Genomic DNA, 15,121 nt, shown 5'->3' with positions numbered 1-15,121 from the left:
TTTAACAATGATGCAATATATTAAATTAAAGTGCACAAAGAGAAGTGATGAAGGTGAAAATACTATGTCAAAATTGAGGGAACAAATAGATTCAATGAATAATGACCTATATTCAAATCTACACAAATCTATGAATGCCAAATTCATAATAAAGCTAAAATTATGTCTTTATACACAAAAAGGAAACAAAGCTCTTATATTGGATCAATCTATTCAGAAAAAGGTAAAATTGTTAATCAGCCTGACGAGATTACAAAATCTATTCAAATATTATGTCAAGAGATGTATAAAGAAATTAAAATAGATAATAAATATTTTAGAAAATACTTAAATTTTGAATATAATAATGAGTATGATTTTTTAGCGGACAGAATAATAGAAAATGAAGTCATCACAGCAATAAAACAATTCAATTTAAAAAAGTCTCCTGGAAAAGATGGGTTACCTGCTGAATTTTACAAAAAATGTATGTATGATATTTCCCAATTATTAACTAGAGTATTTAACGAAGGTGTGGAACAAGGATTTATGTACGACACTTTTATGAAAGTGTGGTGTCACTATTATATAAAAAGGTGATAAAAATTATATCAATAATTGGAGACGTCTTACTTTAATGAATATTGACTATAAAATTTATGCAAAAATCATTATGAATAGGTTGCAGAATGTTCTTGATGGAATTATCACCAAAGAACAGACCTGTGCTATTAAAGGAAGATTGATGTGGGATAATTTAGGTATTTTAAGAGAGCTAGTTTTTACTAAAACCAATGACTATATCTCCAGAGAATATTTATGGGAAGTGTTAAAAATGTATAAATTTCCATTAACTTTTATTAGAATGATTATGTGTCTATATGTTGTGTCTAAAATACAGATTAATGTAAATGGACATTTAACGGAACAGTTTAAAATATATAGAGGTGTTAAACAAGGTTGTCCACTTAGTGCAGCACTATGTTTTGGCTATAAGTCCATTAATAATGAAAATTCAAACAGACCAGAGGCTTCAGGGTGTTAAATTAGGAGATAAAAGAATACTAATTACTGCATATGCTGATGATATAACGGATTTATTAAATCTCAATCAGAGTTAGACATTATTTACGATCATTTAAAAAATGTATGAACAAGTTTCGGGGGCACAATTAAATGTAAATAAATCAGAAAGTGTCTGGATAGGAGATCCAAATAATAAATTCAAAATCAACATTCCTGAATTCCAAAAAATAAAACTTTTAGGAATTTATATAGATAACACAGGTTGTGTAGATGCAAACTGGTCTCAGAAAACAGAAAAAGTTCAAGAAGAGGTCGAGAAATGGAAAGATCCATCCATTATCTGTAACCGCTTATCCAATTTAGGGTCACGGGGGGTCCAGAGCCTACCTGGAATCATTGGGCGCAAGGCGGGAATACACCCTGGAGGGGACGCCAGTCCTTCACAGGGCAACATAGACACATTCACTCACGGACACTTTCGAGTCGCCAATCCACCTACCAACGTGTGTTTTTTTTGGACTGTGGGAGGAAACCGGAGCACCCGGAGGAAACCCACGCGGACACGGGGAGAACACACCAACTCCTAAACTAAATTTCCGAAATGGAAAGATAAAAAATTAAATTATAAGACTAGAATAGATATTACTAAAACTTTTATTCTATCAAAGATTCTGTTTTTAGCATGTATTTTCCCACCACCTGATATATGGTTAAAAAATATTAATAAAATATGTGTTAATTTTATATGGAATACAACTAGAGAAGTTACTAAAAGACAACTGCTTTACAAAAGACGTGATTTAGGAGGCTTAGGTGCTATTGATTTCTCTATAAAAACAAAAATTTCCTTTTGCAAAATTATTCAAAATGGAATTCAACGACAAGTAGAGTGGATAGGAGATTTGACAAATTGGAAATCTAAAAAAGGTAAAGCTAGAGGATCTATTCCATATTATAAATTAATCTTTTCAGATTTTATACATAAATACAATGATTTGAACATGAATTGGATAAATTCTTCAAATAAAAGCATATATAAAATAGTGAGTGATCAAATTTATGTACAGAATTTTGAGTTTAGAGAACTAAATAAAGAGGAAAATAAAATATGTCTAAAAATATACTTAGCAAAAATATATCTGAGACTATTAGAGATACAACCTGGTTAATTGCAGTAAGGAGGTTACCAGTCAGACTTTTAGTAAAATGGAGTTGTTTTATTAAAACCATAAAGTGTCCAATGCCCTTATGTCAAGAGGAAGAATCTCTGGAACACTTTTTATTAGAATGTTATAGGTCTAAAGAAGTGTGGCAGAAAGTAAAGGATATTGGTTTAAATTTTGATGTAAATATTAAATGCATCTATTATGGCATTTTTGATTGTAATATTGATGAATATAAATGTAATTTTATGTGGTATATTATATGTTTGGTAAAATCTAAGTTGTGGAAAACACGATGTAAAATGACAATAGAACAGTTTTTTTGTCTCTAGTGACACAATTATTAAGAGCATTAGGACAGAATTAAAAAGTCAAAAGACTCTTAATATACTTTTTAAAGACTCTATTCTCTGGGACACTCTAAATATATGAGACTGTGCTCATTTATATGTGTAATTAAATGTTTAGATGTATGAGTATATAATTTATGTAAGCTGGAATTTTTGAAGGACTGTGCATATATTTGTATTAATGAATAAAGTTTATTGAAAAAAAAAAAATAAAGAAAGAAAGTCAATCAGCGACACATGTTGTAATTGAATAATGAAATATTGAAAATGTATTTAAAATCATATCATTGCTATTTAAACATTTTGTATTGTGATATATTTTGATAGTAAATTACTGTCAAGCTCTACTGATATATCTTTTCTAATTTATTTTAGCTTCCTTTTGTGCTCCCTTTTCTCATTTTATATATTTTTTGGTCTCTTTTGTACCAGTTACTGGTTGCTCCTCTACAAATGTTATCTTAGTGTGTCTCCAGTGTTTATATTGACATCACTCCATAGTTTAGACAATAATTAGGGAGCTCATCCGGTGCATCATTTGTGCAGGAAGAGAAGCAGCACTGAGACTCTCTTAGAAATACAAGTCACTACTCCATAGCGAGATATCACACTCACAAAAATGTAAAATTGAAAAGTCAATCCAACTACCAACACGTGTTTGTGAGGAAATTCATGCAGACATGATTAGATCACAACAGCGACCTTAAGAGAGAATCAAACCTAGTACTTTGAGATCTCACGAAGTACCTGCAGCACCACTGTGCCCCCATATGGTCATTAACGAGAACTCTTTTTTTTTTATTATTATTGCAGGTTCTCTGATGCGTGACCCTGTCATCATGCTCAGTCTTTACCCAGAATTCCCTCCAGAGGTGGCTTCTTCTTTTGGAAAACGTGGAGAGTTTATTTTTCTAATGGATCAGTCTGGCAGCATGCACGGGTCCTCAATCATAAGTGCCCGGGTAACATATTCATAATTGAATTGGTTGGAAATTATCAGTAATTCAGAGCAGTTTGATATGTATAGCAAGTACCTACAGCATACGTGTAGATGCATGAGTAGGAATAATGATAGAAATCTTCCCTCTTAGGAGCATTTAAAGGAACACTAGGTAAGATTTTTTTCTACTGCACTACAAAAACATAGTGCTGTTTTTGTAGTGCAGAGCCTGGATTAACAAGGACAGAGGCTCTGTTCTCCTTATTACAGCTCAGTGGGCCATCACCGTTATTTTGAAGTTGTGATTTTACTGTAAAAATATTATTGTAGTGTTCCTTTAATGTTCTCCTCCAATCTTGTTGAGCTGTCCTTGGCAGTTAAGAAAAGCAGTGGCTGGTTTTACATCTCAGGGGAAGCATGTTCTTCTTCTCACCTTGGCAGCATGTGGTGGGAGTTGGAGAGACCTAGCTAGTTTGTGGGTAATGTATGATAGGTTGATGTTATTGATGTGCTTGTTGATGCTTCATATTTGACAAATTTTACAGGAAACCCTTCTCCTGCTGCTGAAGAGTCTGCCCCTCGGCTGCTACTTTAACATCTATGGCTTTGGCTCGCATTTTCAGTCCTTTTTCCCGTGGGTACCATGTGGTCTTTATTATTTGTAAAATAACCTCGGTTTGAGTCTTAGTGGTTCATGAAATTATTTTTGATTCCAGTAAGAGTGTGGAATACACTCAGAAGACAATGGAGGAGGCGATGAAGAAGGTGGCGGCTATAAATGCGGACATGGGAGGTACAGAGCTCCTGAAACCACTGAATCATATCTACAGTGAAGTTTACCTTCCAGATCACCCTCGACAGGTACCACGCCACTCACTCTATCAAGGACACTCTCTATCCATTCTGGGCTACAGAAATGCTCCAGCACATTTGAACTATTAAGCACTATTTAGGTTGTGGTACCTGGATGCAAGAAAACAAAGAGTAACTTTAAGTAACTTTTTTCTTTTATTTAAGAAAATAAAAGTTACTGAATGGCGGCACGGTGGTGCAGCAGGTAGTATCGCAGTCACACAGCTCCAGGGGCCTGGAGGTTGTGGGTTCGATTCCCGCTCCGGGTGACTGTCTGTGAGGAGTTGGTGTGTTCTCCCCATGTCTGTGTGGGTTTCCTCCCACAGTCCAAAAAAACACACGTTGCAGGTGGATTGGCGACTCAGTGCGAATGAGCTATACACCCCTTTAAACCACATTTGACATTAGGCATAGTGACACATGTGCAACTGCTGGAGAGTGTCCCATTCATTTTAAGATGTTCTAGAGAGATACAGGCTTTGTGTGCACAGCTGAACATCTCAGTCCACAGTGTGTGCACATTAGAATATTTATAGTTATATAATAGTGTTTTTACAAATGATTCTGGGCAGGCTCCGGACCCACCGGGACCCTGTACTGGATAACAGCTGTTACAGATAATGAATGAATAAATAGTGTATGTTCTTCTACAGCAGGGGTTTTTCCCAAAAAAAATGATGACCCACATTTTGTCTTTTGATTTATAGGCAGCACTAACTCTGAACATGTTATATGTTGTAAAACTAATGTCTATGTTATAAAACTAAATATAATTGATGTTGGCCTATTTATTTTCAACACCACTATTAGTATTCACAATTAGGGTGAATCCCATTTCTGTGTTTTGCCTAGGGATGGGAGTGTCTTGTCAGGAAATAAGCCCATAACAAATGTCTTTTTTTCTGCTTTATAAACTATAAAATATAGTCACAAAAATATTATCACAATATTTTTTTCTTTATTGATCTGTCTCGATTTTTATCACAATATTAAAATAATAAATAATAATAATAATAAATGAGAAATGTAGATTGAATACACCAAATTTTTAACATTATACAATGTTTTAGGTAACATATATACAGCAGTGCTCTCGCAAACAGGAAAACATTTTCTGGGAGGTAAATACACTTTTAGTGAAGAAAACCCACCTAGTGCGAGGACAGTCAAGACAGTACCAAACTCACTGCTCGTGTTCTCTCTGCGCGTGAGGGAAAGTTCACCGCTTGTGTTTTGACAGGGGGTGGCCATACCAGACAAAATACACCCCAAAACACAGTGAACAGAACGCTATAACATATTTAATATATACATTTAATACATACACACATGCACTTGAATTATGACCCTTTTCATCACAACAAGCAGAAAACATCACTAGTAGTAGGTGATATCTCGGTAGCTGGTTAATTTTCTAGTTCCACCTTAAATGGTGAATTAATGCATTCTAGTGCCAGATGCTATTGCAGCATGTAAGGTAGAACCAGAAGACTTAAAAAATCCTGCAGAATAAGAAGCTAGATTCAGTTTTATATCACAGAAGTGTTAGATGTGGGTGACTACACAGTCTGGTTTGCAGAATAATGTAAAGCTTAAACGTCGGGACGTTCATGTACATGTTCCTCTTGTGTTTATGTGCTTGTTAAAATTCAAGAATTTCATTATTATATTTCTCTGCAACCCATTTTTTGGCGTATGACCCTTGAATAGAATTGGAAAAACCCTCATAAAAATAAATGAATAAATATCATCATCAAATCATAATTACTGTCCGCTGTATTAAATTGGTATTGCACAGATCCAGCATATGGAGCATAGCTTTATTCTCCTTGATCTCCAAAAGGAGGGGAGGCTATTAATTGATGGTATGTATGTAGAACATTAAACCTGAGGTTATTTTTTACCCTTTTACAAGGTGTTTGTTTTCACGGATGGATCTGTCTGGAATGTCAAGGACATCCTGGACCTGGTTCGAATGCACTCTAGATCCCACAGGTCAGTGTATTCTCTCACTTACACTCGCAGACATGTGTCTGGTGTTCAGTAAATCAGTTTACTGAGTCTGTAGTTTACAGAAATGACAGGATGGACTAAACCTCTGGGCATTATCTTAACATTAGGTGCTTCACCTTTGGCATTGGGCAGGGAGCCAGCACTGCACTGGTCACAGGAATGGCCAAGGAAGGCGGCGGCATCGCTCAGTTCATCAAAAGCAATGACAGGTTACAGCTCAAAGTACGTAAAAAAGCAAGACATAAAAGAATGGAGTGACCCTCCTACTTCTCTCATAAATCTGCATGCTAAAAAAATGAGTTGAAGCATTAGTGTTCTCCTTCCAAACTGTTGACTCCACTCAAGGGCAGTCTGAAAAGAGGGTGTGGCTGGCTAGTGCTGTCTTCACTCTCTAGCGTGTGGGAGACTGGGGAGAATAAGCTACTGGGTGGAAGTAGCAGTAAATAAAAATTGGGAAAAAAGTGGAGTAAAATATTCCTCATTTTTCCGCAGGTGATGCAGTCTCTCAGTTTCGCCCTGCAGCCTTCTGCTGTGGACATCACTGTGAAATGGACAGTTCCAGATGGTGTATCCATCACTATGTTGTCTCCAGCCCCCAAAGTCCTTTTCCAAGGTCAAAGGGCAATTCTTTACTCTCAGCTCAGTGGGAAGGTGAGAGAGCTTTTATAACTATAGTAAAATGGTATCTTTCAGTATTTTAAATATCATCCATGTGTTCCTATCAGCAGTTTTGATACTCTTGACTAAACAATTATTTCTCACTATCTCTTTAAACTTCTGAGGCTTATTTTTAAAACAAATGCTTAGTCAGAACTAATATAGAGGAAGGTGTTGTCCTGCTATGGCATTACTGCCTGTAGCACATCAGCCTGATACCCTGGGCCATCTTCGTTTCACTCCTTGAATACCAGAAAGACTCTTGATGAAGGAGCAGTGGCAGGGAAATGTCCTTAATACACCCCCATCACACACACAAACACACTTTGCCATTTGATGAGCTTTTCTCAACACTCTAGCCTTCTCCTCAATCGGGACCAAAAGCTGCTCTTCTCAGTGTCATTCACAGTTCAGTTATCTTAGAGTAACACCTGCTGCCATCCAGATGACGTCTTTTTCAGAGAAGTCCTTGCATACCGCCAATAAACTACTATTACAATAGCATAGCTCTGACGTAAGATCCGGGTATTAAACTGACCTCCCAACAGTTGGCACATTAAGAAAATTAAAATGACAAAAGAGTCTCCAAATTGTTTAGCAACTGAATATCAAGCAAGAATGGGAAAACATTTCACTTTCACAACTACAGCAATTGGTATCCTTTGTTCCCAAACGCTTGTGGCTAAGAAGTGCTGGTGCAATGCACTGCAGTGATGTACAGTAAATATGTCCCTCGTATTCAAAATGGGTATTCAACTATTAACTAAACTGCTTAGCTTCAACATGTGATATGCTGGATTTGCACTAGGTTCAATCAAATATAGAGTTTAAATGATTTGCACCATGTTGTATTCTATTTTGATTTACATTTTGAAAAGCACCCCTTTTTTATAATATGGAATTATGCAGTGACAAAAATGATCAAGACATATCAAATATATTGTTTTATCTATTTTTTTTGTCACTACACAGTTCTGTATGTTTTTGACACTTTTAATTTAGTTGAGAAATAGAGCCAATCTTTCCATGTCTGCGTGTCTCTAAACACTTGGGTGTACTCTAAGTCAGTGTTTCCCAAATGTTTTCTGTAGTGCCTCATGTTTGTATATAAGAATAGTTTTCTGCCCCCCACTCAGACACATTTACATTGGAATAATTGTCCATGACATGCGCTCTGTATTTCACTGCTGCGCCCCCTACTTTGGGAACCACTTCTCTAAATCAGGTGTTCATTAAGAGTGCAAATGCAGATGTGATAATAATACCCATATTATCTGATTTCTTCAGATCTCTGGAGGTGATGAAGGAACCGTCACTGTGCAGTACACATTGGCAGAACAGCCTGTGACCAACCAGCTGAACTTCAGCCTGAAACCAGCTGAGGATAAAGGGTAACACACAAACAAAACTAACCTGGACATGGATAGCACATGCTTTCCCTGAGATTTGTGACACCCCTCATGCTCTCTTATATAACTCTCATACTCTTGAATTGGAAATAACTCATTATCACTGTTGGTATTCTTTGTAGACTAGGAATTCATCGACTGGCTGCTCGAACCTTGATCCAATCTCTGGAAATGAAGGAGAGAGAAACAAATGACAAGAGCTTAAGAAAAAAGGTGGTGGACCTCAGTGTACAGTCAGGAGTGAGCAGCTCTTTCACTGCTTTCCTCGCAGTACATAAGGGCAGTGGACAGCCAGTGGCTAGACCAATGGTCAGGAGGAAAGTGCCAGTGCCGGGCAGTACGTATTTCTGTATTATTTTGTGTGTGAATATGTTACATCCACAGTTGCTAACATTGGATTGGAATTCAGCACCTGAGTTTGCGACTTGTTTATTAACAGGATATACATTATACAGAGAGAATGGAACTGGAAATGCATAGATAATTTTGTTAGTCAAAATTAGTCATTATCTTCAGTTAGTTTCTTTTGTGTAGTTACTCTTCCTTATTATAAAAAAATAAACAAATCAGTATAGCACAAGTTAGAATTCTGTGTAAGCCACTTAACCTCTTATAACACGTATAAAAACTTGGTGAAATGGATGAGGAAGAGAACTATTCAGCAGGTATCGTTCTTCCTAATTAGCCCAAATAAACATTAGCAGTTTGAGCTCCATAGAGTGGATCTTGGATAATGGCTTCCACAACTATAAAATCATCATTCATTCCTTTTAAATAAAATACTAGATAGCTACATGAGGGGAGATTACTTGTCATACCATTGTGTCGTGCTGGAATAACTATGAGCTCCTCTAGAAAAGCCACCTACATTATGGCCAGACATGTCTCCCTAAAATTCCAACCTAAACCTCCATATCACTGGTACCTTCACACATACACAAGTCACCCATGCTGTGGTCAATGTTTAACCTACTTTCCATGAGAGAGTTAATTAGTTGTGTGATTCTAAGTTATGGTAGACCTAAGATATGTAGCAAAGAGTAAGAACTGAGTCAAACAAATCTGCTCTTTTGCATAAAACACATTTTGACATCATCTAACTAACTTTTCTCTGTCTCTTCAGACTGTTCATACTATCAGGCACCAACAAGTAGAGGTGGGAGATATTTGATTCCATGCATCAAGCTTAAATTGAATAATTGAACTGAATTAAAAGAGTGAACATAGAAACCAGGTGTCACAGTGTGTAGGAAGCTGATAAAGGGAGCTGATAATAGACTGAATTTTTATTTCATACTTTTCACCCACCGGTAAATCCACTTTGGCTAGAAATGACCCCAGGAACTTGATGCTGGATGTGCTCTCCAATGGAGAGTGTGAAAAATAGCAATTAATCTACTTCTGATGTTAACTGTGTGTTAACAAGGCCAGTTTTACATTTTGGTAGGGGTGGGCTCTGTCAAATGGAGCTCTGTCAAATGTGTATTTTGCCCACCACATTAAAATTATTCAGTCAGTTTTTAAACAAAATAAACATGCGGAGGAAAGCCACATGGGGAGAACACACCAAACTCCTCACAGACAGTCACCCGGAGCGGGACTCGAACCCACAACCTCCAGATCCTTGGAGCTGTGTGACTGCGACACTACCTCTGCATTTATCTCTGCATTTAACCCAATCCGTGCAGTGAAACACACATTTACACACACTAGGAGCAGTGAGCACATGTGCACAGAGCAGTGGGCAGCGCTAACCATGGCACCCGGTGAGCAGTTGGGGGTTAGGTGCCTTGCTCAAGGGCACTTCAGTCATGACCTGCTGGTTTTGGGGATCGAACCAGCAACCTTCCAGTTACAAGCCCAGTTCCCTAACCACCAGCCCATGATATTTATGGAAATTAATCTGGCCAATGTGATACATCAACCCGGTCAGGGTCGCTGTCTATCTACGAGGGGTGTGGCGTGTTCTCCCTGTGTCTTTGTGGGTTTATCGTTACACTTATATAGCGCCTTTCTAGATACCCAAGGACGCTTTACAATCTACACTGCTCAGAACGCTCAATTCACACACACATACTGGCGAGAAGCGGCAGCCAAACGCGCACAGCGTACTCTCGACCAGAAACGACCGTCCACCTGGAGGACTGCATCGGGCACTAGGATTTCACCCAGGACAGAGCGCCAATCCATATCTGGGCACACACACATTCACACTCACAAACCAGGACAGTTATTACAGAAGCCAATTCACCTACCATCCATGTTTTTGGACTGTGGGAGGAAACCGGAGCCCCCGTAGGAAACCCACGCAGACACGGGGAGAACATGGAAACTCCACCCAGATGGGACTTGAACCCAAGATCCTGGGAGATCCCAAGTAGCTGGGAGGCTAACGTGCTAACCACCAAGCCACGTGCGGGTTTCTTCTTGGTGCTCCGCTATCCTATAACTAAAGTTTCCACAAGTGTGTGTGTGTATATGTGTGTGTGTGTGAGTGTGTTCCTTGTAGAGTCCTGAACAACTGTCACCTTGATTAAGATGAATACATCTGCTACAGAATATGAATGAATTCATGAATAATATTGCCCCGTATGCTACAGTGAGATTTGATGTGTTTTTTATTAACATGACTCAACAAAATGAGACTTTATTTTAGGCCAAAACTATGACAACGATGTAAAAAAATTGTTTTGTAATTGTTCCCAAATGAAAAGCTTGTTTGTTGGCAGTATCTAACTTTCTCTAACAGACTGTTTATCTTTTTCTTCACCATTCGTTATGGAATGATGTTTCTTGGGTAAGTTTAAAATCCACTCAAATATAATGTGGTCGCAATTTAACACAGCACTGAAAATATCCAATTAAAAAAGAAAAAACCTTTAAAACTGTCAGGAGTCATTCATTTTTTTTTTGTTTTTGCATTGAACAGTTTGAGATATTTCTCTGTCCTTACTCTCCCATGGTTCTCAGCCTCCCTCTTCTGTTTTCTTCTCCTCAGGTCCTAAGGCCTCTTTTGTATGGCACTTATTACGCCTGGAGGTATAAACATTCTAACTGCATTTTAGTTTACACCACAGTCAAAGCAGTAGTTGTGTACTTGAATATAATGTTTTTTTTTTTAACAAGTTCAAGCCTTTTAAATTAATTTCATTTCTTCATAACCCATTATGTACTCGTGTTTTCTTATAGTGTATGTATACATTTGTTTTAGGATATTATTAAGATATGTTGTGAGATACCTCAATAAATCATTGCTTATTATATTTAATAGAGGAACGATATGATGACTCAAGTATGGCTGTTGGGATGTCTCTGGCTTCATCAGAATGGGATATGGAAAGTTCCTTCAATGAGTTCAGCTTGCATGGGCAGAGATCAAGCTTTGACCAGAAGGACTCCTATTTGGAGCTGATCTCTCTCCAGAAAGCTGCCGGAAATTGGGAACTGGAGACCGGACTTCTTAAAGTATTTGGCCTAACAGAGGAGGAACTGACCCAGCAAAAGCCTGCTCAGGTTTGTCTGTGGCAAAGAGCTTTAACATAACACAGTCCTGATATGATCATTTTGTAGTATGTGATGGGCAGTATTGTAGGTGCCTTACAACAGTAATTCACAGTAGTAAAGTTGATTGTTTTAGAATTTAATTCTCTTAGGACCTTCTCTTAGAGAAATTAGAACCATTGTGCTGTAGATTTATTGTTTCTAGGTTTTAGGTTCTGCACGTTTTAAAATTCTTTGTTCACTGACCTTGGCCGAGGAGTTAAAACAACGAGTGTGTTTTTCTGATGCTGTGCAGGTGGACAGCGCAGTGTGGGTCACTGTTGTGGCTCTGATCTGGCTCCACAGCTTCAAGAAGGCAGAGCAGGAAGAGTGGAAGTTCATTGCAATGAAGGCCACCTCCTGGATCCATTCTCAGAAAGGTACAAATTATCCCCAACTCACACACTGCTAATTATCCAATTACTCCTGCTCCATTCAGTAACAGCTATATGCAAACGAGAGATACATCACTGACTGTACTAATTTCCTTTAACGTCCTAATATTTTGTCCATATTTGTTCCATATTTAGAATTAATTATTATGCTATAAATCAAAATCAAGAAAATATCTTCCCAACAAAAAATGTAGTTAGAATATTGTAACATATTAAAAATAATAAACTGTATGATATCAATACTTCAGCCTACTTTGGAAGTTGTGTCTGATAACTGTAAACTCATTACTCATCTAATGATAACTGTGTTTAATTTTGATAATATTTTAGTGAGGAATCTGTCCGAATGTGTCCAGGCTGGAAATGTTCTGCTGAAGAGTCAGGTGAAGGAAGAGAGTCTTGGATTTTGAATCTGATCTACGTTGTCCACCGACCGTTCCTGGGCTCCAAACCAAAACATTTATACACATCATTATTTTAAATATAATTTACTTCTTTACTATAATTTACAAATTGTTCAAGAAAGTTCTACAATACTCACTATATAGTTTTCATAGAAAAGCATGGTAGGTTTTGATTTGTTTTTGTTTTTATTTCTATTACTCATTGTCTGAAGATTGAGGTGGTTTTACATTGGTCTGTGGATATGTGGTAATTTACTTGTTGCTGGATATGTGAAGTGCACCAGTAAACTCAAATGGTCAGCATGATGAGTCAAAATCCTGCTGAAATGTTCACATGAAATGAAGTCAGCAGACTGTTCTGGTTCATTTTGGATGAATCTCAGCTGATTACAGTGTTGTGCTACTGTTGCCTTATGAACTTCACTTATTAAAATCAATGCATATGACTGAAATTGTGTATTAGATATCAGTTCAATCAATGTGTGTGTGTGTGTTCTTACAGCAGCAGAGGGAGACAAATATCAATGTCAATTTTGAATTTGTGTGTAGTCTGTGTATGTGTGTGTGTATATGTATATATATATATATAGGATCGGAATTTGATAACACTGGCTTAGACTGTCATTAAGCCTCCCTTTATTATTACCTGGATTGTGCATGTGAATTTGTAGAAGGACTATCATTCATTCATTCATTGTCTGAAACTGCTTATCTAATTCAGCTCCTCACAGAGCGTCACATGGAGTGTGGCTCAAACCCACAACCTGGAACTGTGTGACTGCAACACTACCTGCCGCACCACCGCGCCGCCCGAAGGGCTATCAAATTATTTTTATATAGTTCATTTATTCAGTTTAATTTATTTCAGAAATACACCATATGTACAAATATTTGAGGACAAATTTGTAATGAATGTATTCTACATTAAGTTGCAACAGTTACTAACACAGATGTGCACACACTGCCTCTCTAATCCCTGTAGAGAAATACTGACAATAGACTTGGATGAAATGCCAGGCGAAGATAGCACCCCAGCAATGGGCTGTGCTGATGAACCCATATTTACTGTCATGTCTCTTGTTAGGAAGTGAGTAGTAGCCTATATGTGAGCAAACATCATTCTCAGTACACGTGGTCTCAGTTAAATGGTTATTCTCTTTATTTATTGCAAGAATTTCAGATATTAATCCAACCACAAACAAGTCTGTAAATCACATAATGCTGAAAATGTACTCCATATAATGTACTCAATGTTTACAAGGTACAATATTAATACTGAAAACAAAACAGTTATTACATGGTCACCGACATACAGCTGTTCTACAAAATACACAATAATCTAACACAACGTCCCAAAGAACTCACTGACATTCTCTTAAACTTCCAAACAATGCTCAAACAGAGCAATCTGAGCTGCATTAGTTATAGAACTTTGTTAGAAGAAAGAAAATAACTAGGATACATATTTTGTGCAGGGCATTTTATGCAAAGTAGGACATCACAGGTAACCAGACAGCCTAGGTTTCTAAAAGTATCAAACTATACACACTGTCTGAACTGTGGTGTATAAAGTGCCCTGCAGTCTAGTATCTGTGCCTTAAGAATTGAGGTGAGGGCTCTACAGTCCAGTTTACATGCCTTAAAAATTCTGGGGTGAGGGGCATGGCGTAACCACAAACATCGCATTGACCCTGAGACCCTGCTCATCAACACAAGCTTTTAGAAACAGCTCCATATCAGCCCTGTTTTTAAAAACTAATAAAAAGTGTTCTTTAGCATCTGTGTCGTCTCCAGAGCCTTTACGACAACTGCGTATCTCGAAGCCAGCGACGTGCTTGAGTCGTGCTTAAAATGTTCTTCCGCGCTCACTTGAAGCTGTACGGCCCACTTGGAGCTGCCTCCGGCCTGCAGAGATACCCTTCTCGCTCATTTACACACACACACACACACACACAGCAGGAGCTGTAGCCGAGATGTTACTGTGCTGTACCCTTTTGTCCCGTCACAGTAATACCGGAAGTATGTCACAGCGGCTCCTGTGCCGGTACACCCAGCAGCACAGCGGCTCCTGTGCCGGTACACACAGCAGAACAGCGGGTTTTACCTTAATTAAATATTGGATGTGTTTGTGTGTTAAAGTGTTGTGATTTTTCTTGTACATGGCGTGACCAATTACCACGAAAATCATCCATGGTCCAAATTATCCAATGTTCAACACTTTATATTCCTGTAGTCATGAAAAGTGCATTTTCTAAGCATTTTTCTATTTTATAATTTCAATATTTTGTCAACTATTTTTACTTATTGGAATAGCCTACACATCAGAGAAAATATTTTGGCAGGTAAATTTCAAAATATTGATTACAGCAAAAATAGCAAGCCTAGACAAAAAA

The 15,121-nt window shown here is 37.6% G+C and overlaps 1 protein-coding gene across 8 annotated transcripts in view; it reads left to right on the top strand.

Annotated features, from left to right (window-relative positions):
* The window catches only part of LOC136709358 (von Willebrand factor A domain-containing protein 5A-like), a 41,335-nt gene extending 28,063 nt beyond the window's left edge, over window positions 1-13,272 (top strand). For 6 of the 8 annotated variants that reach the window (XM_066684506.1, XM_066684504.1, XM_066684503.1 and 3 more), the window contains 13 exons: window positions 3,332-3,480; window positions 4,004-4,092; window positions 4,175-4,319; window positions 6,226-6,305; window positions 6,431-6,545; window positions 6,816-6,974; window positions 8,268-8,371; window positions 8,512-8,726; window positions 9,513-9,545; window positions 11,396-11,428; window positions 11,661-11,902; window positions 12,186-12,309; window positions 12,681-13,269. In XM_066684506.1, coding sequence (XP_066540603.1) covers window positions 3,332-3,480; window positions 4,004-4,092; window positions 4,175-4,319; window positions 6,226-6,305; window positions 6,431-6,545; window positions 6,816-6,974; window positions 8,268-8,371; window positions 8,512-8,726; window positions 9,513-9,545; window positions 11,396-11,428; window positions 11,661-11,902; window positions 12,186-12,309; window positions 12,681-12,805 — 1,613 coding nt within the window. In that variant the 3' untranslated portion in view covers window positions 12,806-13,269. Of the gene's footprint in view, window positions 1-3,331; window positions 3,481-4,003; window positions 4,093-4,174; window positions 4,320-6,225; window positions 6,306-6,430; window positions 6,546-6,815; window positions 6,975-8,267; window positions 8,372-8,511; window positions 8,727-9,512; window positions 9,546-11,395; window positions 11,429-11,660; window positions 11,903-12,185; window positions 12,310-12,654 lie in introns of all 8 variants that reach the window. The other 2 variants (XM_066684510.1, XM_066684508.1) reach the window with 2 other exon arrangements.
* Window positions 13,273-15,121: the final 1,849 nt, after the last annotated feature.

Source organism: Hoplias malabaricus, chromosome 11, assembly GCF_029633855.1.
Source record: "Hoplias malabaricus isolate fHopMal1 chromosome 11, fHopMal1.hap1, whole genome shotgun sequence".
Lineage (NCBI taxonomy): Eukaryota > Metazoa > Chordata > Actinopteri > Characiformes > Erythrinidae > Hoplias > Hoplias malabaricus.
This window is presented reverse-complemented; position numbering and strand designations above follow the sequence as displayed.